Below are 27,179 nucleotides of genomic sequence, written 5' to 3' on the forward strand. Positions count from 1 at the left end.
GTTGAATGTGTTGCTGGCATTTACTGTTCATTCATCAACATGAAATAAGGCAGATTCAAAAATTCGCAATATTACGAGGTCAAATCGTGACGTCCGAATTCTGACAAACGCTTCATAAATTCAACAAAAACTCGAGAGCTTCGTTAGCGAAATAAGGAAGGAAGTTAATGACAAATTAGAGCAACAGTGCCAAGTTCCACCGAGTGAGTTACTGGATCTTTAAAACGCTTATTGGATATTGGTGTTCTGTGTTTAATGGCTCCAATTGATAAGATCCTAGTAGCAAGATCGGCGATACGATTTACCGCGTTTTAAGTAAAAATTTCAGTAAATTGCGATGAGTTCTTGCTTATTATTGCACAGAATCTTGACATTTAAATTTTACAATAAAACGCGACATGCCAAAGAAATAAGCCTTTAAAAATATTTTACAAAACTATTGTGCAACAAACTTCATCACGGATAGAAATTGCCGCATTGGCAGCATTTATTTATATATTCTGGTGTGTTTCAAATTCCAGTGAGAGGCAGAAAAATGTCGAGCGCGCAGCTTTCGTAATAGAAACTTTGGCAGTTTTAGTATCATTACCTATGACTATATTTTTGGTGCACCATTTATTTGCCGAAGGCCAATAGTTTAACGAGTTAGTTGGTTAGTGTTTATCTTTTAGTTCGGAGGGCTCTGAAAGGAGCAGGTAGTCTTATACTACCATGTTTGGCTTTTTTAAAGCAGTTTTCTTCATGCGTAAGAATGAAAGTGTAGTTGTGTAGGAACTAGGAAGCTTACTCCAGTTTCGTATGAGAGCAGTGGGTAATGGTTAACTAATTTTATTTTTCAAAGAATAGTTGACTTTGTCTACAACCAGAGGTTTGAGTACAATACACTTCCAATGCAGGTTTACAATGAATACTGCTAGTTTTTTACAGCCAACAGGAAATTTCAGTTTAGATGATTTGTGGGAATAGTGGAATTGTGGCTGTTGCGGGGTGTTCTTAATTTTAACTTCGGAGGGATTCCCAAATTCTTGCATTATGTTAGATGTTAGTTTGTTAAATGTTTTTGCACCAGAGTACATAAAAGTATAAATTGATGCGTCTGTTTTTTCTGAATTTACCTCGAGTGTAGCTTTACATGGAGGTGAATTGTGGATGAGAAGCGATCAGTGCAAGAAGAGAAGCAGCTTTTGAATTGGGGCGATATAGAAGAATACTGAAGATGGGATTAGTTGATGGGGCACTTCTTGAGACGTTAAGGAATACTCAGTTTGGTAACTAGAGGGAGTGCAAAGCAAGGAACATGTGCAAAGGGTAAAAACTCTAGTGGGACACCTAGGCAAGAACACAGCAAGCAAGTTCAAACGGATGTCGCTGCAGTCGTTATGTATAGATGAAGAGGCTTTTCCAGGATAGACTGATGTGGACAGATACATAAGATCAGTCTATGGACTGAAGATTGCAACAGACTACTACATAACATCATATCAAATCCAGAAAAGAGAGCGAAGCCCACACAACATTATATTTGTGTCTTCCATTTGTTTAAATTCATGTGTGATACCTTTGCTGATACCTTTGCTTTGTTGTTGTATGTCAGCCCCCCCCCCCCCCCCCCCATTACAACACACTCATATCCGTAGGCATCTGAAAGCGGGTGGCAACAGTGATAACTTACTTCCTACAGGAGCCAGGATTCCACACTTTTAAATCGTTACATACTCCTTGTTTATCTAGATCGGTGATTGTCTAAGATTCTATTAACCACAGATTTAGAATTGCTAAGTGTGATGGGGAAATGCTGTGACTTTAGCAATCATTATATAACGTTGCAATTTTTTGTCTGTAAGGCTGTGCGTGAGAAATGGTGCCGTTTTCTTGTCGCAGCATCAGTTTTGGCACTGTGTTGTCGTGAAGGCAGTTGTTAACCTTTAAATTATGGTGTTGAAAAATTCCACAGTCTTTCCCATGTCACTTAATTATACAGTCTTTTTCCAAGTTGCAGCAAGGAATTGTTAAGAAATCTTGGTGCTAAGTACCCTAGCAAATTAAAAGGGATGTCTTCTTGTCCCTCGCTATGCAGTATGAACATTGCTGTAACATACCTTGGCATTACCTGTCCGTAATTCCTCCAAGGACACTCTCCCTCTTCCTGCAGTAAAACGTAAATTTGTGAGTTTTGTCCATCCACAGATACGTGCAGTGATGCTTGGATGAAACAGTATTAAGTTTTATACTGTGAAGCAAATTTAGTAGACGGTAGAACATGGCCATTTTATATTGTAGATGTGCTCAAGTGTGCTTCATGTGTAGATCCAAATGAAAAAGCCAGAAAGAGGAAAATGTTTTCTAGCCTAGGAAAGGAAGACAATAGTGAAATTTCAAGATAAAAAAACCCTCGGAGTTTGTACCTTCTAAAAATTCTACGGAGTGCAACATAGTGGAATAAGTAGTCATAAAAGTTAAGACTACCGCAACCCATTTGGCAAGGTTACACAGTAATGTGTCAAATTGGGAGACAAGAATGTCCCAATTCAGTCGAAAAATATTAAGTCAGGTCTGTCAGTGTGTTTTTAGGGTGGTTTTGGGAGGTTTTCCACTTTCATCTGGTTGAATCCTGGGTTTGGATCAAGTTTTACACAAATAATCCCAAAATAAAGCTTTCAGAACACATTTTGTTTAACTTTGAATTATGCAGGTCACTATTTAAAAAATTAAAGGTATGAAAATAATGCAGTAAACCCAGAATATGATACTAAGACAAGTTTTCTAAGCAAATGCGGTATGTTGTTGTTGTTGTGGTCTTCAGTCCTGAGACTGGTTTGATGCAGCTCTCCATGCTACTCTACCCTGTGCAAGCTTCTTCATCTCCCAGTACCTACTGCAACCTACATCCTTCTGAATCTGCTTAGTGTATTCATCTCTTGGTCTCCCTCTACGATTTTTACCCTCCACGCTGCCCTCCAATACTAAATTGGTGATCCCTTGATGCCTCAGAACATGTCCTACCAGCCGATCCCTTCTTCTGGTCAAGTTGTGCCACAAACTTCTCTTCTCCCCAATCCTATTCAATACTTCCTCATTAGTTATGTGATCTACCCATCTAATCTTCAGCATTCTTCTGTAGCACCACATTTCGAAAGTTTCTATTCTCTTCTTGTCCAAACTATTTACCGTCCATGTTTAACTTCCATACATGGCTACACTCCATACAAATACTTTCAGAAATGTCTTCCTGACACTTAAATCTATACTCGATGTTAACAAATTTCTCTTCTTCAGAAACGCTTTCCTTGCCATTGCCAGTCTACATTTTATATCCTCTCTACTTCGACCATCATCAGTTATTTTGCTCCCCAAATAGCAAAACTCCTTTACTACTTTAAGTGTCTCATTTCCTAATCTAATACTCTCAACATCACCCGACTTAATTCGACTACATTCCATTATCCTCGTTTTGCTTTTGTTGATGTTCATCTTATATCCTCCCTTCAAGACACCATCCATTCCGTTCAACTGCTCTTCCAAGTCCTTTGCTGTCTCTGACAGAATTACAATGTCATCGGCAAACCTCAAAGTTTTTATTTCTTCTCCATGGATTTTAATACCTACTCCGAATTTTTCTTTTGTTTCCTTTACTGCTTGCTCAATATACAGATTGAATAACATCGGGGAGAGGCTACAACCCTGTCTGCGGTATAATGCAATTCATATAAGCCATTTTATTCCTTGTTTCTCCACTTTGAAGACTGTTAATCAGTGGGATTTTTTGCTGTTTTTTGTTGATATCCAGGAAACATTTTTTTTTATGAAGTTGTGACTCTTCTTTCCCTGTTTCCAGATTTTAGTATTCTGTGTGAGCCTAACATAATTGGTATATGAATAGAAATATATTTTGTGCATATTTTCTGGTTCTATTTCCTAACTTGCTGGATACACGTGATTTAATCATATGTTGATGTGGTTGCAGATTAATGAAAACAAGTGGTGTACATAATTGTGTTAATTATATAACAAGTTCCATTTTTCATATATGCTACTAGTACAATCAATGTAATTTACCTTCAGAAATATATTGAATATAATCTTGATAATGTCCAGCACCACAGCTGACACTAATGTTAGTGATTAACAGAAACCATCTCTTCTGTATTACCACACATTTATTCATAAACTGTGTACAGTGTGCATACTTCTACCAGGTGGTTGACAGATTGTTTATGATCAGTGTTTTTGGAGCTGGTCTTTGACATTACATATGATAACCAGATCATTCGTGTCGTGACTTAAACACAATTTGGCAACCTGATGATGTTCAACACATGAAAGCAGTTGTAACACAGTACACGTATAACATTACAGATGAATTGGTTTCTATTAAACATTGTACTGAGTATATTACTATAATTGCTGTTTAGGACATATGTTTAGTGTTCTTCTCATGCATAAATTTTTGCTTTTTTAAAGTAAAATAAGCAAAAGGAAGCTGCCCACCAATAGCAAACTGATATGTGGTACGTGTTCACTAGCTTTTGAGCTCTGGCTCTTTTTTTAGTAGGAAGAACAGACACCCACACAGTCACCCAAACACACACAACCGCATCCTCAGTGACATTTTATTATTGAGTATCGATTATTGAGAGTACATGCTTAGGCTGATATATGTGTGGAGGGTGCAGAGAAGGGCACACAAGACAGGGGCAGTGTAGTGCGGTAATGTGAGGAGGAGCAGGAAAGACACCCAGAAGTCCCAATACTGTTTATAGGCATCACCTCTAGTCCAAAACCTAAGTTGAACCATGGTGGACTTGTAATGGACCTACTCACCTTTACTCAATCTCCGTAGTTGAAACATTTCTTTGCAGTGCAGCTCACTGACAACAGCCAAACAATACTCCACGTGGAACATTGTTTTAGAACAGTTTTAACCTCCCTCCAACTATGATAATCTTTTCCTCCCATGCAATTATTCCATGGTTGTCCTTCAAGAATTCCTCACTTCTAACCTGGCCTCATCTTATTTTCCCAAATCCCACCTTAGTGAGTCAAACATCACTTCTATGAAATACACAGTTATCTGTAACATGAAAACGATCCAGACCATCAAATCCTATCGTACCTCCCATGGACAAAGGCTCAACCACTGTGGTTATGAACTGCAGTGATTATGTGGCTTAGGTTCTTCACCAACTTTCCACACCTTCTCCACATAAATCTTAAGACTATGATTCCATCCCAGAAGCCGAACATGACTTCCAGCAGCTTCTCAAGGCCATAGGTCCATCCCAAAACGTGACACCTGAATCTGTCTCCCTCCTCACGCCAGCAACTCCCGCAGTCCTACACCTTACATACTCTACGAACCCAATCCTACATGTCTCCCTAATAGTTGTATCATTGTTGATGGTTACTGCCTTTGTTGACCAACACCTCCAGACTGATGTTTGTAACCTCCCATCCTGCATCCAGGACACCATTCACTTCCTTCACCACCTTCCCACAATTCTTGTCCCATTACCACAGACTCTGTGTTGGTCACTGTGAATGTGATGTCCTTGTATACTAACATACCATGTGTCTCCTTGGCATCCTCCTGATACCAAACCCATCACCTTTTTTGTAATTCTAGCTAACCACATTGCGACCCAAATTTATTTCTAATATATAAACAAATCCTTGATACTGCCATAGGTACCTACATGGCACCATCTTACACTAATTCATTTATGGACCATCTGGACTAGTTCTTCCTATTCAGTCAACATCTGAAACACATTGTCTGGGTCAGAGTCATTGATAGTATTTTCATGATCTGGGCTCAAGGCAAGGATAACCTTTGTTCCTTCCTCCACAACCTTGAAACCTACTCCAAAATCAGCTTCACCTTAATCTTCTCAACATAATGAGCCATCTTCATGCATGTTGATTTCCAGCTCTCATTTGGTTCCATAAACATGTTTGTTCATATGAAGTGCACCAACCACCAGCAGTACCTTTCACTTTGACAGCTGTCCCCATTCCGTGTAAAAAAGTATTTTCCTAATAGCCTTGCCAGCCATGAATGCTGCATACAACACTGGATAGCAGGAGCTATCAAAATATACTGATAACTTACCAGACTCTTTGCTGACAGGTAATATACTATCCAGCTGATCCATAAACAGATCTTCCATGCCATTTCCTCTGACACTAGTAATTTGTTAACCAGCCTCTGAATGGCACTCCTCTATTCTCTCAGTATCAGGGCCTCAGAAAATTCAACCACATCCTTCACTAGTACTTCGACTACCTCTCATCATGCACTCATCTCCCCAAAGTAGTGATTTGCTGCACACATAACCTATAGAATATCCTTATTCCTGCCATCAATCTTGCACCACCTGTGTCATTGCCTTGTGGACGACCCAGGTGCAAGACTTGTCCCATACACTGACCCACCACCTCGTGCCACATTCCTGTTGCAGGCATTTCCTATCCTATAAAAGGCAGGGTCAGATGTAAAAGCAGCTGTGTTATATATCATTTATGGTGCAGTTACTGTGCAGTAGTCTGTGGGCATGACAGATAACCAACTGTCTTCTTCCAGTAATTTTCGGGTTTGCAGCCAGATCCCATCAACATTTCCACGCGTGCGAATGGTACTGGCAGTTTATGGCGCATGCAGTAGGTGGTGACATGTGCGAGACAGCCAAGTTATGTGGGCTGCCCTCAGTGGTGAAGTAAGAACAAACTAATCGCTTAATATTGACTGAGTATGTCTATTATGTTGTGACCGCATCATTTTAATAATAGGATTCCAATTTTTATCAAGCTGAAAGCTGTTTTCATGATTCATTAAATTATCAGCAAGACGTTTTTCCATGGATTGGATCCATTAAACGATTTACAATTGAGGAAGCCTGGTATTTATAAAATTCCCTGTGAGTATAGCTCTGTATATATAGATCAGACGACACAAACGGTCCACGAATGCTGTGTAGAACACGAAAGACACACCCAACTGCGGCACCCTTTAAAATCAGCAGTGGCAGAACATTGCATTTCCATGGGACATTCAATGGAATACAACAACACCAAAATTTTAGCACCAGTTTCCAGCCTCTGGGACTCTGTAATTAAAGAATCCATGGAAATAATGTCTTGCTGATAATTTAATGAATTGTGACAATGGCTTTCAGCTTGATAAAAATTGGCATCCTATTATTAAAATGATGCCGTCACAATGTAATCGACATGCTCAGTTGATACTTAGCGATTAGTTTGTTCTTACTTCACCACTGAGAGCAGCACACACAACTTGGCTGCCTAACGCATGTGCCGTAAACTGCCAGTACGGTTCGCATGCGTGGAATTCGCTATAAATACCACGACTGCATCAGGTCTCTTCAGTACTTCGTCTACTCACGTGAGGATGGCCGGACGTCTCTGAGCCGAAATATCGTGGCAGAATGTTGGTGGTATCCGGCTGCAGACCCAAAAATTACTGGAAGAAGAAATACGCTGGGAAAATTTCAGAAGTCACAACTGTCAACTTGCATGAATGGTGACCATGAAACGGTGGCCAACTGCAAACTTAGTGTGATGCAGTTGCCAAATAGACAGAATACCACAACACACATGGCTTTAACTGCTTCACTAAACGTGCTTTTTGGATACTCCCTTCCAGGACAAGATCTTCTGAGTACAGGTGGGAATTATCTCTCCAACAATATCCTGTGTTCTCACAATTTCCCTGTCCTAAACCTCGGCTAACCCTTCTCCCTCATCTCCCTATTCCATATCTCTTATATCCTCTACCCTCTCAGAACTCCTTCTGTCATGCTGTCTAATGAGTGAGTCATCTGTCTTTCCCACTGCTGTCTCGCACTACACAACTATGTCCTCCTTGCCTTGTGCGTCCTTCCCTACTCTCCCCTCCCATCCATCAAGCCCAGGCAACTGATCTCAGTAATCAGTAGTACCGAGTCTGATACTGTGCGTTTGGATACCTGTGTGGTTCTGTGTACTTTTACTAGAAAAAGTGCCAGAGCTCAAAAGGTAGTGAATACTGTTTTCTGTTATGTGGGCCTGTGTGCCTCACATCAGTCTCCCATAGATCAGTGGTTGCCGTTCCCTTATCTTTTATATTGTTCCATTCAGGAATTTCACTACTGTTACACAAATAAAAAAAATGTTGTTTCAAAAAATGGCAGTGTTATAATACTGTCTCCTCTTGCATAAATTTCTTCAGATCCCCATGCTCTTACATATAATCATAATAAACACTAGAGGTTCAGGAATCTGCTGCTAGAGGTAAATTCTTCAGGATACGAAAAATGTGTTGACCTGTGGAGACTGTACTACTACTACTACTACTACTACTACTACTAGAAGTGCACAGTACCTGTTCACAGAACCAGCAAAGCTATACCACTATGTTAGTTTCCATTGTTGATGATGAAAATCTCATGGGTTTCCAACCGATTTGCGGTCTTAAGATACCACAGCATTTCTGCAAGTGTGATACTAATCATCTTCTGGTAAAGGGTCGAGATATTATAAATGTCCCAGTATTTATACCAGTGGTGCACCTCCACAAATTGTCCATGGCTCCAGCTGCCTCAGGCTAGGTGGAGGTGGCACATCACTAGTATAAATCTACATCTGTACTCTGCAATCCACCATGAAGTGCATTGTAGGGGATACGTCCCAGTCCCATTGTACCAGTTATTAGGATTTCTTCCCATTCCTTTCACATATGGAGTGTGGTAAGAATGATTTTTTTAAATGCCTCTGTGCATGCTGTAATTATTCTAATATTGTCCTCACAATCCCTGTGTGAGTGATAAGTAGGGGGTTGCAGCATATTCGTAAAGTCATTTAAAGCCAGTTCTTGAAACTTTGCTAGTTAGACTGAAATTATCCCGAGAAAGACTACTATCTTCAGGAGTCTGCCAGGTCAGTTTCTTCAGCAACTCTGTGACACCAATGGATCGGACAAGCCTGTGACCATTTGTACTGGCCTTCTCTGTATATTTTTCAATATCCCCTTTTAGTCATATTTGTACTGGTCCCATACACTTGAGCGATATTATTCTAGAATGAGTGGTATGAGTGATTTGTAAGCAATCTCCTTTGTAGACTGATTGCACTTCCCCAGTATTCTATAAATAAACTGAAGTCTGCTATATGCTTTACTCACAATTGAGCCTATGTGATCATTTCATTTAATATCCCTGCAGTGTTACTCCCTGTTATTTGTATGAATGGGCAGATTTCAGCCGTGACTCTTTGATATTACAGTCATAGGTTACTACATTTTTTTTTTTTTTTTCTTCTTTTGTGAAGTGTACAATCTACATCTACATCTACATGGATACTTTGCAAATCACATTTAAGTGCCTGGCAGAGGGTTCATCGAACCACCTTCACTATTCTCCATTATTCCAATCTCATATAGCACGTGGGAAGAACGAACACGTACAAGCTCAGATTTCCCTTATTTTATCATGGTGATCATTTCTCCCTATGAAGGTCGGTGTCAACAAAATATTTTCAGACTCAGAGGAGAAAGTTGCGTATCGGAATTTCGTGAGAAGATTCCATCGCAACGAAAAACGCCTTTCTTTTAATGCTGTCCAGACCAAATCCTGTATCATTTATGTGACACTCTCTCCCATATTTCACGATAATACAAAACATGTTCCCCTTTTTTGAACTTTTTCTATGTACTCTGCCAGTCATATCTGGTGAGGATCCCTCACCACGCAGCAATATTCTAAAAGAGGACGGATGAGTATAGTGTAGGCAGTCTCCTTAGTAGGTGTGTTACATTTTCTAAGTGTCCTTCCAATAAAACACAGTCTTTGGTTAGCCTTCCCCACAACATTTTCTGTGTGTTCCTTCCAATTTAAGTTGTGTGTAATTGTAATACCTAGGTATTTAGTTGAATTTACGGCTTTTAGATTTGACTGGATTACTCCTACTACCTTTCTTGAATATTGGTGTGACCTGTGCAACTTTACAGTCTTTGGGTACGGATCTTTCATCGAGCGAATGTTTGTGTATGATTGTTAAGTATGGAGCTAATGCATCAGCGTACTCTGACAGGAACCATAACTGGTATACAGTCTAGACCAGAAGACTTGCTTTTATTTAGTAATTTAAGTTTCTTCACTACTCCGAGGATATTTACTTCTACATTACTCATATTGGCAGCTGTTCGTGATTCGAATTATGGAATATTTACTTCGTCTTCCTTTGTGTTGGCATTTCTGAACATTTAGAGCAAATTGCCAATCTCTGCACTGCGTGAAATCTTATCAAGATCTGACTGAATATTTATGCAGCTTCTCTCAGGTAGGACTTTATTATAGATAACTACATCATCTGCAAAAGCCTGATTTTACTATTAATATTGTTTGAAAGGTCATTAATATACAGTATGAACAGCAAATGTCCCAAAACCCTTCCCTGGGACACATCCAAAGTTACTTCTACATTTGATGGTAACTCTCCATCCAAGATAACGTGCTGTGTCCTCCCTGCCAGAAAGTTCTCAATCCAGTCACAAATTTCATTGATATCCTATGTGATCGTACTTTTGACAATAAATTTAGATGTGGTACTCAGTCAAATGCTTTTCAGAAATAAAGAAATACTGCATCTACCTGGTTGCCTTGATCCAGAGCTTTCAGTATGTCGTGAGAGAAGTGGGGTAATGTTTCAGACCATCAGTTTATTTGGAACCCATGCTGCTTGGCGTAGAGAGATATCTCAGAGCTCAGAATATGTTCTAAGATTCTACAAAAAATCGGTGCCAGGGGTATTGGATGATAGTTTTGTGGATCACTTCTACTACCCTTCTTGCAGACAGGTGTTACCTGTGCTTTCTTCCAACTACAGGGCATGGTTTTTGTTCTAGAGATGTACGATAGATTATATTTAGAAGGCTGCAAATTCAATGTAGAATCTGCTAGGGACTCCATTGGGTTCTGGAGGTGTGTTCAGTTTTAAAGGTTTCAGCTGTTTCTCAACACCACCGATGCTAATACTTATTTCACTCATCTTTTCTGTAGTATGAGGATTAAATTGGGGGATTCTCCTGGGTTTTATTTGTAAATGAACATTTGAAAATGGCGTTAAGCATTTCAGCTTTTGCTTTCCTACACTCAATTTCAGTTTCTGTCTCATTTGCTAGGGACGAGAAACTAACTTACAAACAACCAGAATGTCTTTGGGTTTTGTGAAAGATCATTTGACAGTATTCTACTGCAGTATTCATTATGGCTTCACACATTGCTCTCCTGACAGCCAAATGTGTTTCATTCAACATCTCTCTATCTATAGTCCTATGCTTTGTTTCACATCTAGTGTGCAGTAGTCTCTCTTTCTTTGGCCTCTTCTGTTATGAATTATTCTATTGGTTACATATCTACCCAATGCATGGTCAACTGTTCCTGTAAGCTTGAGTCATTGTTCCTCTTCATGCTCTTTCCTTGTGCTGAAAGTTAGTTTATTATTGAGATATCACACTACTGATTTTTATCTAATGTACTGAACGTATATATCTTTCTGCTTGTTTTAGTTGTCCTTACTTTGGTAATCATTGTTGCCGCAATTGAGTCACGGTCATTGATACCAGTTTTATGTGGACATCCTCAAAGAAATCAGTATTTGTTGCCATTAGATTTAATGTATTTCCATCATGAGTGGGTTTCAAACTATCTGTTCTAGGTAGTTTTCAAGAGAAGGCATTTAATGCTGTTTCAAAGGATGTCTTATTTTCTCAATTGATCGTTGAATGATTAAATTCTTCACTGATGATTACAATATGATTGGGGGAACTTACTTATAAGTGAACTGAGATTTTCTTTAAAGTTTTCAATTACATCAGGAGATGAGTTGGGTGTGTGATAGAACGATACAGTTACAATTTTATGCCTATCCCAGATACTGAGTCTTGCCCAAACAATCTCCCATGCAGCTTCAATTTCTGTCTCAGTGGATTTGAGTTTGTCTACTGCAACAAATACACCACTTCCATTTCTCATTACCCTATCCTTCCAATATACACACAAAATTTCCCCCAAAATCTCACAGCTATCAATGTCCTGTTTCACCCAGCATTCTGTACCTAGTATTATGTGAGCTTCACTGTTTTTCAGCAGTTCAAACTCTGTAAATATTGGAACACATATTATATCAACACTTAAAGCTTCCATTTGGCTGTATATGCCTAAATCCCAGAACCTTTCATCAGTAGTATACGATGAGAAAGTCTGCATTCACGTATACATAGTTTATATTCATGAGAGCTGATAGGAGTAGAGGGATGGGGAGGGGAGGGGGATATGCAGGTAAGGATATTAAAGTACAGGGTGATTATAGTTAAAGTTAAACTTTCAAACTGCTGTAAAAATAACACCACTGGTCAGAATGACATCGAATTGCAACGGAATATTATCGGAGGAGGGGGAAAACATATGACAGAATAAAAATAAATGGTTACAAAATGTAGCAATAGATGGCGCTGTAAGCATCATAGTTTAATAGTGGTCGACTGCAAATGACAAGTGAATCATACAACAATGCCTAAGGTGTACGTTTGATGTTAAACAAACTGTACTACTCAGTGTGCATGGGTGTACAGGTGTGATACTGTCAGTTGCGTAAGTCCATCCACCATGGCAAGGTAATATCACATCGGATGGGAAAAATCCTGAGGCCAAAAACCGCATAAAAAGCATGAATCAAAATCAAATCAAATTATTAATTTCCTTGTAACTGGCACAAAACCTGTTCAATATGCTGTCCACCGTTTTCTGCAACAAGTTGAAATTGAGAAACAGCTTGTTTCACAACTGATCGCAGTGTTTCCAGGGCCACATTCAAAATGTGTTGCGCAATGCATGCCTTCACTGTAGCTAAGTTTGCAATCGAAACACTGAAGACAACATCTTTCAGAGAGCCCCACAGCCAGAAGTCACACAGAACAAGATCAGGTGATCAGCGTGGCCAGGCTGTGGGGAAATGGCGACTGATAATTCTAGCATTTCCGAAATGGCGCTTCAGCGTCTGTTTAAGTGGTTTTGTAATGTATAGAGGTGCGCCGTCTTATCCCATCCACACATCCATTCTGTTGGAGAGCTGGAACAACATGGTTGCACAAAAGACACTCATAGCGCTTACCAGTGACAGTGCAGGTAACAGGACCAGAAGCACCTGTCTCTTTGAAAAATATGGCCCAATGATAAATGATGTCGTAAACCTGCACCACACAGTGACCTTTTCAGGATGAATTGGTGCTGGTTGATTTGTGTGTGGATTTGACATATCCTGTCAGATGGAAGTGGGCTTTGTCTATCCACTGAATCTTCCATGGCCAATCATTGTCCACTTCCATGCAAGCAAGAAATTCTAAAGCAAAGCTCTCTCTTGCTGGCAGTTCAACAGGAAGCAATTCATGCACATGGATAATTTTGAATGGATAGCAAAGAAGGATGTTTCACAGGATTTTATGCACTGTGCTCATGGCTATGTCCAATGTTTGGGCATTTCTCCATGCACTATATGTTTGCACACCACCACTCATCTCCTGCATTGCTGTGCCCACTGCTTTCACTGACATCAAATCAGTTTGTTTCCTCCCTCTACCAGGTTGCACAACAAAAGAACCTTTCTTCTGAATTTCCAAATCATTTTCTCCAGACGCGTGGCAGTCATCAGACCAACACCTTTTTTCAAAACCTTCAGTGTCCGGAACTGCTGCAGAGCGACATGTTCATTCATCATTCATGTAAATACAGCTTTACAAGCAGAGTGCAATCCTGCATTGAGTGGGTCATGGCAAACATTGCAGACACGAAAGGAGGAAATGCCGTGTACCTGGCATGTTTATACCAACATCAGTGGATTGTGCGCAGGACAGGTGTTTTCATTTACATATTCTGACACATACAGCACCATCTATTGATCAATTTCACACAATTTTTCTTCTACAGCTGTATGTTTTCCCCCTTGCCTGATAATATTCCATTCCAATTTGACGTCATTCTGACCGGTGGTGTTATTTCTACAGCAGTTTGAAAGTTTAGTCATAATCACCCTGTATGCTAGGAAGAGACAGTTAAATTTCAGTGTGTGGTGTCCCATTTGTAATTTATCTGAGCTTAGAAAAATCGACAACACTTAAATACCTTAAATATTAGTGGTGGTCTGTGCCTAAGAAAACCAGAGAGATGCGAACTTGTACTCGATTCTGCATTCACATGGTAATGACTTGATTGTTTTTGTCCCCACACTCTTCTGCAGATGTACCTCCTATATGTAATGTACACTTGACATCATTCTCTCTGTGTTCCTATTACTAGTGTCAGTATCCATTTAGTGCATGCCTCTTATCTACACTTTTATTAAAACTGTAAAACCATCATATGTATTTGAACACACTAATATCCAAAACTACTCTACAAATTTTCATGGGGTTTCCTCAGGTAAATAAAGTCTAGCTCGGGGCAAAATATAGACTTTATTTCAACAAAATCAGATCACAGGGAATAAGATACTGTAATTAAGTTTTATCTAAAGCCATTCTGTTTGCCTGGTTGAACACGCTAACCTCCAAAACAGTTAGGCGAATTTTCATGGAATTTCCACAGGTACCGTAGGCTTTATTTCATCAAAATTGGGGCAGGGAAAGAAATATACTGTAATTTAAATTTTCTAAATATGATAGTGTGTTTGTCTGTTAACTTTTCATGACTAAACTGCCGAATGGATTTTGATGAAATTTGAAAAGGCTGTTTACTCTCCAACTTTTGAACTTTATCAAATTTGTGAAAATGCTTTTATTGATTGATTTATCCAGCATAATACAATTCAACATAATGAATACAATGTTTATAAAATTCTCAGTATTTTTAATGCATACTTCCATACTATAACATGTGAAAAAGTTTTCATGACTAAATCAATTTTGATCAAATTTGGTACCAAGACAGCTTAATAAATAAATAGTCAACACTTTAAAGTGTGAAGTAGTGGATGAACATTAATCACTTTTAAAAATTATTAAATTTGTTGTACAGTGTATACGTTGTAAAACTTGTACACTTCAGCAACATGATACCTAGATGTCTGCTCCTGCCCTCACCTGGCTGCATGCAGTGCTCGGCAGCAACACAGTATGCATGCCACGTCATCATGCTTTGGGGCAGTTGTGGGGGAAGGGGGGTGGAGTTAGTGGTAGCACATCATAAGCTGTGCTTATGGACATAGCAGACATATGAGGATAGCAGATGTTGTTGCAGGTACAATAGCTTTCTTACTCTCCATTACTTATTGTACTGAAATGCGAGTGCAGTTGGTAACAGCTGGTGTTTTAATAAATGTACTTTTTCTTTGACTTGATGGTTACACAGTTAGTTGTCATACTGCAAATAGATTTGACCAAGATTTTTTCCTTACTTTCATCTCTAGCAATTTTTGTGGGTTTAAAATTATTATAACAGGAAAGATATGCTACAGTTTGGACCCCACCATAATGTTACAGCCCATGTCTCATATAATTTGCTGGGTGAGTTAGTTGTCAGATGAATAGAGGACAAAGAGAACCCATTTGTAATGGAATTATGCTTAGTATAACATTGTTATGTTAAAGCTAATAATAGAGTTGATGACTACTTTTGTTACATACTTATGTGGCCTCAGAAGCCAGAGACGCGCGCTGTGCATGTTCAATCTCTGACGAAGGCCTTGTTGGCCGAAAGCTCATTTTTGACAGTCTTTTTTGTTGTGCCTATCTGTGACTCAGCATCTTCGTTTTATGGTGAGCAGCAACTACCCTTTTCATAACACTGTTACATTCCAACCTGGATTTTCCATTGTTGAATTTTGTAATATACTTTTGTTTATTTGTTTGATCTTACTTGGACCATGTAAAACTTTGCTGCATTTGGCAGTCACCTACACTTCTTTCTAAGCGCAAAGATTCCTCCATTAGTGGAATCCTTCACCCAGAGGGCACTGCATCTTGGCTATTGTTCATCTCAGTTCATCCCACTGGTGGATGATATGTTTTTGTAACCATTTTTGTGCTTGATTTCTACTGTTTGGAGATCTCATTTTGTACTTGTTATATGTCATTTTTGGGTGTCTTGTAGAAAAAGTCAAATATATTTTTGGTTAAATCAAACAATGGAGACTCCATGTAGGAACATCAACAATGTAAGAAAAGACAGATTGCTACTTACCACCCTCTTTCTAAGGAATCTTTTACCACCTCTGAGATATTATGTTTCAGCTGTATACAAAACTACTGGTTTCAGAACTATTATATGATGTATTTGAAAAGCACGATGTTTGGTTTTCTTTCGTAAGACTGCATAATCATTCTGCAAATGCTTTCTTATTCAGGTCATTTTTCTTTGTGGTCTCTCCTATGTGCTCGAGTGTTTCTACTTTGCTGATGTATCAGTATTTTGACTGAAGTTTTAGTGGGGCATCTTTGATGTTGATTACTTCCTGAAGAAGATCTCTAAGTTGGTTTGTTTGGTGATTTCCTTTAGCAGGTTGATTTGGATCCTTTCAGTGATGCTGTCAGTTAAATCTTCCTTGATTATTTTACATTTTGATCCTATTTTCAGTGTACTTTATTAGTTTTCTTGTTAGTCCTATCCTCCAGATTCAGATGTCAATTTTGTGAATGAATGGGCTTGATAAAACCAAATGAGACAGGTAATCTCTTTGGATTTTGTGTTCACCATGGTGTTTAGGTGTTGCAAATCAACCCTGAATTGTTTTAGGATATCTAACAAAAGCTCACAGTTTGAGCCATAAAATTCCTTAGGTCCAGAAAGATTGACATGGTTTTCATGATTCTAAGGATTATTTTAGAGTTTTAGTTTAATTAAAATTTCCTAAAGTTTGTTCAGTATTCCATTTGATGCTTGACTTTGGCTTCTTATTGCCCCAGGATAGCAAATAATATAGTATTGTAGATCACTGTTAGAAGGAAATACCTTTGTTATTGCTGACATACTTTTTTAAAATTATTTTATCTATGGTTTTCTTCTTGTACTCACACCTTCCGTTCATGATATTTTCTACCATTTGTGTTGGTTTTTTTTAGCTGTTACTTTCACTTGTCAGTTACTGCCTACACTTTATCTCTCCTGACCCAGGACTTTTTGTTATATCATTGTCAGGGATATTTATATCTCCTTGTGCAAAAGCTCTGTGGCGACTCAGTTAACATAAAAATTTTCTGTCTTTAGAGTCATATAGTGTCCTACATTATTTGCCACTAAGCATATGAAACCAGTGTGGAGGTTGCAGTAGCCTTCCTTTTGGTCTACTAATGCAGAAACTCCATTTACAGCATGGTGTGACCCTATATACAGAAGACTTTTGTGTTCAAAATACTGCTCTGAAACAAGTGCTTATAGTATCTTAGGTACTTCGTTTACTTTGTATTTCTTCTTCTCTCTTATGTTGTACATAAAGACATTTAATTGTTTCTGTGTGTGTGTGTGTGTGTGTGTGTGTGTGTGTGTGTGTGTGTGTGTGTGTGTGTGTGTTTTCGCATATTCTAAAGGATATCTGAAACATTGTTTCAGTTTTAACCACATTATTTTTATAATTATTTAGTGTATGACGAAAGGAGAAATTCTAAACGACATATTTACAACAAATATGTACACTTCTACACAGATAAACACAATATCAAATTTGCAATGGGTTCATAGCCCCAAGTCCAGGTTTGAAATACAGTCAGAAGCTTCTGCAGACAACTTGTGAAGGTCTCCCATTGTCCCTTTGAATGCTCTGAGGGAACATTCAGATGTTATCTGATATACCGTTTGCTGCTCTTCGTCACAGTTACATCCAGGGCAGAACTTCCATCCCCATTGGTGTAGCAGTGTTCCACATCTGTCCAGTTGAGTTCTGATCTGATACAGTATGCTCCAGTGTCGTTGGGGTGGATAAAAAACCTACTGGTCACTCCTAGGGAGTTTTGATTAATTGGTGATGCTGCATGGAAGATTGTTCCTACCACGATTGTTCCAGGCTTCTTGCATGTTGAAGTTATTACACTTCAGGCTGTTTGCTGTATGGCACAATAACATCAGTCACTGGGGTTCTGACGATGAAATTTTGAAAGAATTGGTAATTGTGTGTTTTTTTATTTTTTTTTTATTTTTTATTTTATTTTCTTTTTTTTCTTTTTTTATTCTTGCCCACCTGTTCAGCAGTGACACTGATCTTTGTGTGGATGGTGGTGGAGTATTACTAAGGACCAGCCAGTGTGAATTTGTGGGACACCCAGTGATGAGGTGCATTGCTTAAGATGTGCATCAGTTATTTTAGTATGAATACTGTTTAGCCAAGTGGAACAGCAGTACTCCATGGCTGAGTAAGAAAAAGCTAAATTTGATGATCTGAGGATTGTTGCATGGCACCTTGGTGATTCCTGTTAACTGATGGACTATATTCTTCAGAGTTTTGATTTTATTTGTGACCTTGTAGAGATGGGTTTATGTCAGAGAACTGTCTAGGGTCACACGTAGGTATTTTGGAGTGTTGCAATATTGGGGAGTTTGATCTCTAAATGTGATGTTAGGTGTGTAGTTTGCTTAATTCTCTCATAGGTAAAGAGTTGATACAATGGGCTATTGAGGATTTGGCCACAGAGAGCTGTTTGAAGTATTCTTCCATCATCTTCAGGTCTCATGTTAGTGTTGCTTCAGCTTCCCCAAAGCTTTGATCTTGAGCATTTGGAGCAATATTGTCAGTGTCAATAAATTTCCTGGCCTGCATTTCTGGAAGGTCGTATGTATCCAAATAAAAAAGAATGGGGCCAAAACAGAACCTTGTGGGATACCATAATTTATTTTGTGAACTGTTTTTAGACTTCTCTGATAACACCTGGAAGTCTCTGTTGTTCAGCATGTTGCCAGTTAGAGTGATTAGTCTGTGACACAGAATGTCATTGATGTATTTGAGCATGAGATTGTCATGCCAGACAGTGTCATAAGCTGCAGTTCAATCTAATACGATCCCCATGTTTATCTTCTGAGTCTCAAAGCCATTTTTGACATGAGTAGCTATTGCTAGAACAATTTCCTTACATCCTCTTCCTACACTAAAGCCAGCTTGCTTTAAAGGGACTTGTTTGTTGATGGCTGAGCAGATACTGTTACAAATGGTCCTCTGAAGGACCTTGAACGTGACATTAAGGGTTGTAATGGTGTAGTTGTTTTCAACTTTTGAGGGATCTTCATTTGGCTACTATACATCAGTGATCTTAGTTTTCTCAAAGAGAGATGGCAGATGACTTGTCCCCAAGATGTTTTAAAAGGTTTTAAGCTGTTTGAAACTAGCAGAATGACAGTTCAATAGAAACTGGTGGTAAATACCATCAGCTCCTGCTGCCTTTCTACTTTTCGTGTTGTTCATAGCTTCTATGATTTCTTCCAATTGAACTGTGCTGGAAAACTTGGATATTTGTGGGGCTGACCATTTGTTTACTTTTAAGAGATGTCTTGCTTCGCTTTCGATATGTTTATCTTGCGTTGACTTGTCGGGGGAGGTCGTGTAATTCATCATAACATCTAAATTTATGTTACATATATGTCGGATGGTAGTGTTTGCTATATTTAGCTCTCTGATTAAGAACCATTCTTTCCTGCTGAAGTACGTATGGTTTAAGGAGGGTATGGTTTCCTTCTGTCTGTTCTGTCAGCTCTCATTTAGCAATTGTGGAAGGTCAGAGACAGTAGTAGGATCACCGTTGTATTCATATCCTTAAGGAGCCTTTTGCTATACTCATTTCAACCAAGAATGTATTCCTTGCAGTAACCTCTTAATATGCATTGTTTTGCTGTGCTTTCCAGTATGCTAATGAATCTGGGTTAGTTCTCGAAGCTGAGCTTTTCCCATTCTATGTTGCCATCTGTTTGGAAAATTAAGATCAGTTGGCTTTTTTAAAGTTCCATCTTGGCTTTGGGCAGGAGTGTATGATGGGTATGAACAATACTTTCTGGGGAATTATTGCACAGTGCTGATCGTGGGGAACTCTGGTTAGGGCTCTGTGGTGCACATCATTAGGCATTTTTGGAGTGTGTGTGATGAAGGACTTTGGCTCACATCTGCAGGTATTACCTCTCTCTTACCATGCATGTGTCCCCTGTGTGGTGCTATATGAGCACCAACTATTAAGATGAGACCTAAGGGTCTTAGACAACATTTCCGTCAGGGTCCATGGAGGAAAGATAACCAAAGAGGTCCTTTGTAGGACATTCAGATTCTTAAGGTTGGACTTTCAGTATGAATTTATCAACTGAACATAGAAGGCATATGCCAAGGGAAAAAAAAAGACTGTTTATCCAGAACATTGAAAGAACACAGGATTTCTCATTTCTACATCTATACTCTGCAAACCACTGTGAAGTGCATGGCAATGGGTATGTCCCATTGTATCAGTTGTATCAGTTATTAGACTTTCTTCCTCTTATGTGTGCAGTAATTGTTCTAATTTTACCTTCCTGATCCCTATGTGAGTGATGTGTAGGAGGTTTGTAGTATGTCCCTAGAGTAATCATATAAAACCCGTTCTTCAAACTTTGCTAATAGATGTTCTTGAGGTGGTTTACATCTGTCATAGTGTGTCTGCCAGTTCAGTTCCTTCAGTATCTCTGTGACACTCTCTCATGGATGAAACAAACCTGTGACCATTCGTGCTGCCCTGCCCTTCTCTGTATATGTTCAGTATCCCCTGTTAGCCCTGTTTGATATGGGCCCTGTGCATTTGAGCCATATATTATAACTGGTTGCATAAGTGATTCATAAGCAATGTCTTTTGTAGATTGACTGCACTTCCCCAGTATTCTACCAATAAACAAAAGTCTACCACATGCTTTATCCAAGGCTAACTCCATGTGATAATTCCATTAAACGTGTTGATTCATTAACTGATTCATTCCTTTATTATGTGCTGCAAATCCTGCCAAGATAGGGAACCTTCAGGGTACATGTAAAAAGTCAAGGTATACCTATAGATAACACAAAGACATCATAGAAACAAACTGTATAGGTATCAGCAATAAACTGTCACTGCTACTTACTGCTTTTTGTACTTATCAAAATTTAACTGAGTAAGTTATTAAACCTCAACCCGTCATGTCTTTCTCGTAACGTGAGGCATCGTGTGGGGTCATGAGGGACCCCAAAAGGATAAACAGCACCTTATTGCTGTTATGACATATGTTTCGGATATTATTTTATAGGATTTAATTGTGTAATAGTACCATAATGAAATAAAGAAGTAATTAACTTACAGTTGTGTACACATAGTCTCTTTGGAACAAGTTTATCACGATATTTCTTTCTTTATGAAAACCAAGCAATTTCTTTAAATCTTATAATTATTTGGGTTCAACACAGACATAAAACTAATAAAAAATACAAAGTAACATGAACTGATAAAAAATGTATAAACTTTCACACACCTAAGTGGGCCTAGTTTTCGTTTCGAACACATACGGCGCATACTGGTTTGGCACGAGCTGGGCATATATTACCCTTGCAAAAATGACAAATAGATGTGAATTTTCTATCTGTTCGTCTTGGACAATGAATGCAACGCTTTCTCCTTGGTACAAAATCAGCATCATCAGGTGGTACATCCATGAATCACATTATACACTGTTTCAACTCATGAGGCAAAGTCATTATAGTTGCTCGTAAATGAGTTCAAATGCCAGTGTTTTCAAGAAAACTTTGTTACATTTTGTGTGACTGATTGACTGCTGTGTTCAGCATTATGTGAGCATTCAGTGTACCAACATCCAGAAAAGTAAAGAGCAGTTGTAGTGCCCATCAGTGGCAAACTCACACAACAGAGTAGCTGTGGATAAGAAACTTCCTGGCAGATTAAAACTGTGTGCCCGACCGAGACTCGAACTCGGGACCTTTAGGAGTGCAGAGTGAAAATCTCATTCTGGAAGCTGTGGATAAGTTGGTTGACCACATCAACTCCCCCTTCTGTTTTATTGAAGAATAAAAAAAAAAAATAAAAAAAAAACCTTACAATTTCAGGAAGTTTTTTGTGGACACTATCATCTATGACATCAGTGTGATGCATTGTGAAATAAGTATTACTGTTTTGTTCTTCTTTGGGCAACAAGACAGCAAAGTGATTGTTGGTTGATAGCCAAAAATTGCTGGGCATTCTTGCATACCTTTCTGCTTGAATTCGCTTGGAACTTTTGGTTTATTTTTTCGAAGTGTACCCACCACTGTCAATCTGTGATCTCTCAGTAGTTCTTCTGCCAAAGGAACGCTTGTGAACCATTTGTCCAGGGTCACATTTCATCCATTACCTGATATGGGAGCAATTAACCACTTGACTAGTGCGTTGGTCGAAGTGTCTTGATAAAAAGGTCCTTCTGGCTGTTTACCAAAATAAATCTCTAATTTTCCGGTGTAAAATGTAACAGCATCTACTAAAGAAAACACCTTGATTCCATACTTTGCAGGTTTGCTGGGCATGTATTGATGAAATCGACAGGATCCTCTGAAATTCTGTAGCATCTCATCCACTGTAATGTACTCATTGTTTCTATAATGTTTCTCGTAATCATTGACAAAGACATTGTATAACCACTTGATTGGTGCCAACTTGTCTGTTAGATTTCACTCTCAATGTGTGTGAATGTCATCAAATCTAAGAGCTCTAAGTAAAAACTGAAATTGCCGTTTCGATATAACAACACAACGGAAATCAAGACCAGTTCCATCAGTAATCCAAATTTCATCAATCGAAGTATGTGACGACTTACGTACATGATTCCAAACAAAGCTTTAAACTCAGTCAAATTTGTAAGCCCGCACTCTCGTTGTCTTGTCATAATTTATTCACATTGATGTTATTTTTATATTTGTGCAGTCTACTATGTGCTGCAACATTTCTAAGTCAATAAACAATAACCAAGATTTGAAAGAGTTACTAACCTCACATGCTGCTCCTTGGGGACTTGGTTGTTCTGTGACAATATTATGAAGTCGTCTTCTAGCAGCCTGTTGGTAAGGAGTGTAGGTTCCGTCTTTTTTTGACAGAATAGAAATAATGTGACGATAAATTTGATAATGAAATGTCATCTTTGTCACTATATGAAGATTCTGGTGATTGAAAATGGTCTTGAGAACTGTTATCTTTGCGGTCTTGCTTTGACTCTGTGCCGTGACCACTAACTTCCCCTGGAAAATTGACATTCTCTTCTTCATCTTCCTCACCACCAATAATTTCGTCATTTTCCTCTTCCAGCCATCTCAGAATTCATTCACGCTATCATTCATCCATGTTTATTTTATTTGAACTGCTCTTCAACAGAACGAATCATTGCTATAAATACTGTAACAAAAGAAACTTAAATTCACAAAACAAATAAAGGAACCTGTAGAGCTACACTTACGCCAGTCATCGCATGGGGTCCCTCAGAGCTTCATGCAGAAACACATGCCTGTACCTAATGGCACACGTGTGCAGAGTGATTGTTGCCAGCACGGTTGTTAAGTATTGTCCCTTTTAGGAAGCTACCAAGAGTAACAGTCTGCTGGAAAACTTTTAAAAGTATGTAATTGACATTTATGTAGAAGCTAGGCTTCTGAAGTCCCCACGCGACAGGTCAATGGTTAAGGAGGCTGCTGCTGTTTTTTTTTTTTTTTTTTTTCCCCCACCCACTCTTGTTTGCATGTTTTATACTGGAATTTTTTGTTCATGGTTTTCCAAAATCTAATAGTGATATGACTTTATTTCAGTCTGTCATTATTTAAAAAATGAAAATACTGACACAACTGATTGTAAAGGAATATGTCTTTGGGAGTGTTGCAAGATTCCTGTCTTCTAAAGTGCCACAGAAACCAGTGTACTCAGTAACAGAAAAGCACTCACTCCCACCAGAAACAAAAATTGACCAAAATACCATAGAACTTCTTGAAAGATTGTCACTAGTAGATTTTGCAAATGAGAGAGGGATTGAACAACTTGAGGAAGCTATAAGATTTGCAGATCAGATTCGATTGGTTGATACCACAGATGTGGACCCTCTCATAACAGTTCTTGACATGTAAGCATTATTTTCGTTTACTGAAGCAGTAGTGATAAGCTTTGACAATTAATTTCATTGTGGCATTCTTTTTCTCATCCCTAGGAGTTTGTATCTTCGAGATGACAAAGTTACAGAAGGAAACTTGCGGAAGGATGTGATGGCAAATGCTTCTGTAACAGAGGAAGAATATTTTGTTGCTCCTACAGGAAACATTCCGTTTACACCAAGAGACAAGAAATCTGAAGAATGATTGAGTCTATCGGAATAGAATTAGTTTGTGCAAAAAATTGTTAAAGATGCAGAAAATATTGCAGATATGTGAAAGACATTCACTGGCAAAACCAATTTTCTCTGAGAACTCTTTGTACTGTATGAAATTTGGGCCAGTTGGTGAACTGTTGAAAAAGTTTTTGTGCCATGAATGGTTACATGCCAATGTGATTAGTTCTGAAATAGGTGTCTTCCCTCATTATGTGAGCAGAAGTGATGCTGGACATACCATTCATGGTGAGCTTAATCATAGTAATGTACATTCAGCATGTAACATTTTGATTAAAATGGTAATTATTTCTGCAGTACAATCCCATATATTATTAAAAGGTGATTCTTTTCCAAAATTGTTCATTTGGTAGTTTATTGTTCATGGACAATGCACCTCTGAATGAGTAAATGAACATAGTTATCAATTCTGATAAGTAGTAGTTCTGTCACCTTAATGGTGGTGGTGGTGGTGGTGGTGGTGGTGGTGGTAAACAATTGCACTGTCATTTACATTCAGGAGAAAACTGCTATTTCCCATCTGTGAAGGTAAACTTTATGCCAGGAAATTGTAGTTTATTCTCATTACAGTTTGAAAGAATTTTGATCCAATGCAAACAAAGTTTCAGAAGCACTGTGAGTGAGTCACTTATTGCTAATTTTTTTTAGGGAAACTATTAGTATTGCTACACTTTTATGCAGTGCATCAGGTAATAATGTTTATCTCTAATTTCTTCATTTTTCTTTTTTCTCCACCAGACTTGAAAGAAGCATATGAATATGTGAGAAATTTAAATAGTGGACAGTTGCCATTTGGAGTAGTAGTTGAGACGCCAAATCTTTGTGCAGATAAATATTTTGAGAAACAGCAGCATATACTTGATGAAAGTGAAAAATACTTCTACCCTAAGAAATGCACATTCTTGAAAACATTTATGTTTGTGGCACCGTCAAAGGCAACACATTTTTATTATCAGTGGCAAAGACATAGAAAAATGTGGTGGAGAAAGGTAATGTTTCTAATTGATAGTATTCAGATTTATGCACAATAGAACGTAGATAATTTATGAGAAAAATCCTTGTGACTAGTTTTCAGCCTGCCCAAGTCGTTTTGTCCTGTCTGATGTACAGAACAATGAGAAAAACCAGTCTGTGCATATTCAAGCCAATTTCCCATGGGGCTCACAAAATGTGGAAACACTAAGTTACTGGACAACAGCAGATCAAGACTTGGCTATCAGAACTGTGTTTGAAGTATGTAGAAGTTGTAGCATCATTTCTTGTCTATGCTGGACTCTATCTGTTTATTTTAAGGCATTTGCCATATGCTCCGAACAGGCAAAAGATGGACGGAAGAAAGTTACACCTCACATTGTTGAAAGCACTTTGTCTGTAGAACGTGCTGTATTTACATTCCTTTGTGATGCATATGATGAAACGGCATTTGCTGGATTACCAAGGGAAGTAATGAGATTCCACAGAAAGCTAGCACCTTTCAAATTGAGCTTTTCTGCATCTGCATCATGTAAGTAGTTCTTGTACAGCAGACTGTGAACAGCTGTCACAGTACTGATTGACACTTAATTATTCTGAAAAATGTCATAATGGCCACAACGTTTTTCATTGTTTATTAATTCCATGTGGTGATTATAATTAAGTAAAGCAGGCATATACTTGAAGCTTGATTTGTGGTAACACACATCTCAACTAGACATGGTCCTTCTGGAGATGGAATGTCATTGCCTTTGTTTGAACTGTGAATCAGCTCACCCACATTGTTGTATGGTGACTTAAAGTTTAGTACTGAACCAGAAAACACACACACACACACACACACACACACACACACACACACACACACACACACACAGAGTTGTTATCTTCATTGACCCCTTTAACAGCACTAGTGACCTGATCTTTTTCACAATGATTGTGACACTCCTTTTCTTTATGCTGATACAGTCTTTGTGCTCGAGGTATTACACATCACACAGTATTAAACAGCCTGTCACCATTTACAGTAAGTTTTAAAAATTATGCTGTAGAGTCATACAGAATACCAGTGTGTGTAGATTTCGATATTCAGCTGTTTTTGCTTTATATGTTTCAGCTTCATCTGCAGGTGAAGAACTAAATCAGCTTGCAGTTTACTTAACAAAGCAAACACGTGATAGTGGAATTTCCACATTGTTGTTACCAGATTTGGTTAAGAAGTCTCTTGAATCACAATTTGTACGCAATGATGAACTTGGCATTCCATACACTGCTGTACTTAATGACACATCACTGAAGAATGGCATTATAACTCTCAGAAATCGTGACACTACTCTGAAAGTAAGTTGCTATATTGCTCTTTATAACTGTGTCTTCCTTAATTTCTACCTCATAATATAAAATTTTGATACTTTGCCAACAGGAACAGGTCCACATAAGCAAACTGAGAGAGTACATGGAGAAAATTTTAAAGAACTATTAACCAGACGTCTGCTGACTTTGCTTTGGATGCACGTCATATTTCTATTTCTATAGGAAATATGGAATAGCTTATACTCATATACACTGTAACTGACAGCTTGGGGCAATAATATGAGTAGTATTTAATTTGTTGTGTGAAGACTGCCAGTAAGCCATTCTCGTGTCATTCAGTGAGTTCGTCTTTGTTCACTGTTGCCAGCTGCAAAAATGCAGCAGACAGAAAACTATGGCTAAGTTACATTTCTTATTATTTACTCCATAAGTCTTAAATATATAGACATGCAATATTCAGTGTAAATACATTAAATTTTCCCGTTATCTTATTACTGTAAATATGTAATGGTAAATAAAGACTGAAAGTTA

General features: G+C 38.4%; 1 protein-coding gene across 3 annotated transcripts; it reads left to right on the top strand.

Moving 5' to 3' along the window:
* Window position 1: 1 nt before the first annotated feature.
* LOC126162567 (DNA polymerase subunit gamma-2, mitochondrial) lies at window positions 2-27,179 on the top strand. 3 transcript variants are annotated; one of them, XM_049919154.1, is made up of 7 exons: window positions 2-203; window positions 24,186-24,590; window positions 25,101-25,351; window positions 25,431-25,595; window positions 25,680-25,866; window positions 26,452-26,675; window positions 26,758-27,179. In XM_049919154.1, exons 2-7 carry the CDS (start codon window positions 24,380-24,382, stop codon window positions 26,815-26,817), a joined length of 1,098 nt encoding a protein of 365 aa, XP_049775111.1. In that variant the 5' UTR covers window positions 2-203; window positions 24,186-24,379; the 3' UTR covers window positions 26,818-27,179. The 3 variants fall into 3 exon arrangements, with proteins under 3 accessions (XP_049775111.1, XP_049775112.1, XP_049775113.1); XM_049919155.1 differs by lacking the exon at window positions 2-203 and adding an exon at window positions 694-811; XM_049919156.1 differs by lacking the exons at window positions 2-203; window positions 24,186-24,590 and adding an exon at window positions 697-811.

Source organism: Schistocerca cancellata, chromosome 2 (genome assembly GCF_023864275.1).
Source record: "Schistocerca cancellata isolate TAMUIC-IGC-003103 chromosome 2, iqSchCanc2.1, whole genome shotgun sequence".
Classification (NCBI taxonomy): Eukaryota; Metazoa; Arthropoda; class Insecta; order Orthoptera; family Acrididae; genus Schistocerca; species Schistocerca cancellata.

Excerpts from the sequence above, each read along its gene's own strand:
- LOC126162567 (XM_049919154.1), top strand. The coding sequence starts at position 24,380 with ATGCAGAAAATATTGCAGATATGTGAAAGACATTCACTGGCAAAACCA. Across the intron at positions 24,591-25,100 it reads TGCTGGACATACCATTCATG|ACTTGAAAGAAGCATATGAA; the intron begins GTGAGCTTAATC and ends TTTCTCCACCAG. Across the intron at positions 26,676-26,757 it reads ATCGTGACACTACTCTGAAA|GAACAGGTCCACATAAGCAA; the intron begins GTAAGTTGCTAT and ends CTTTGCCAACAG.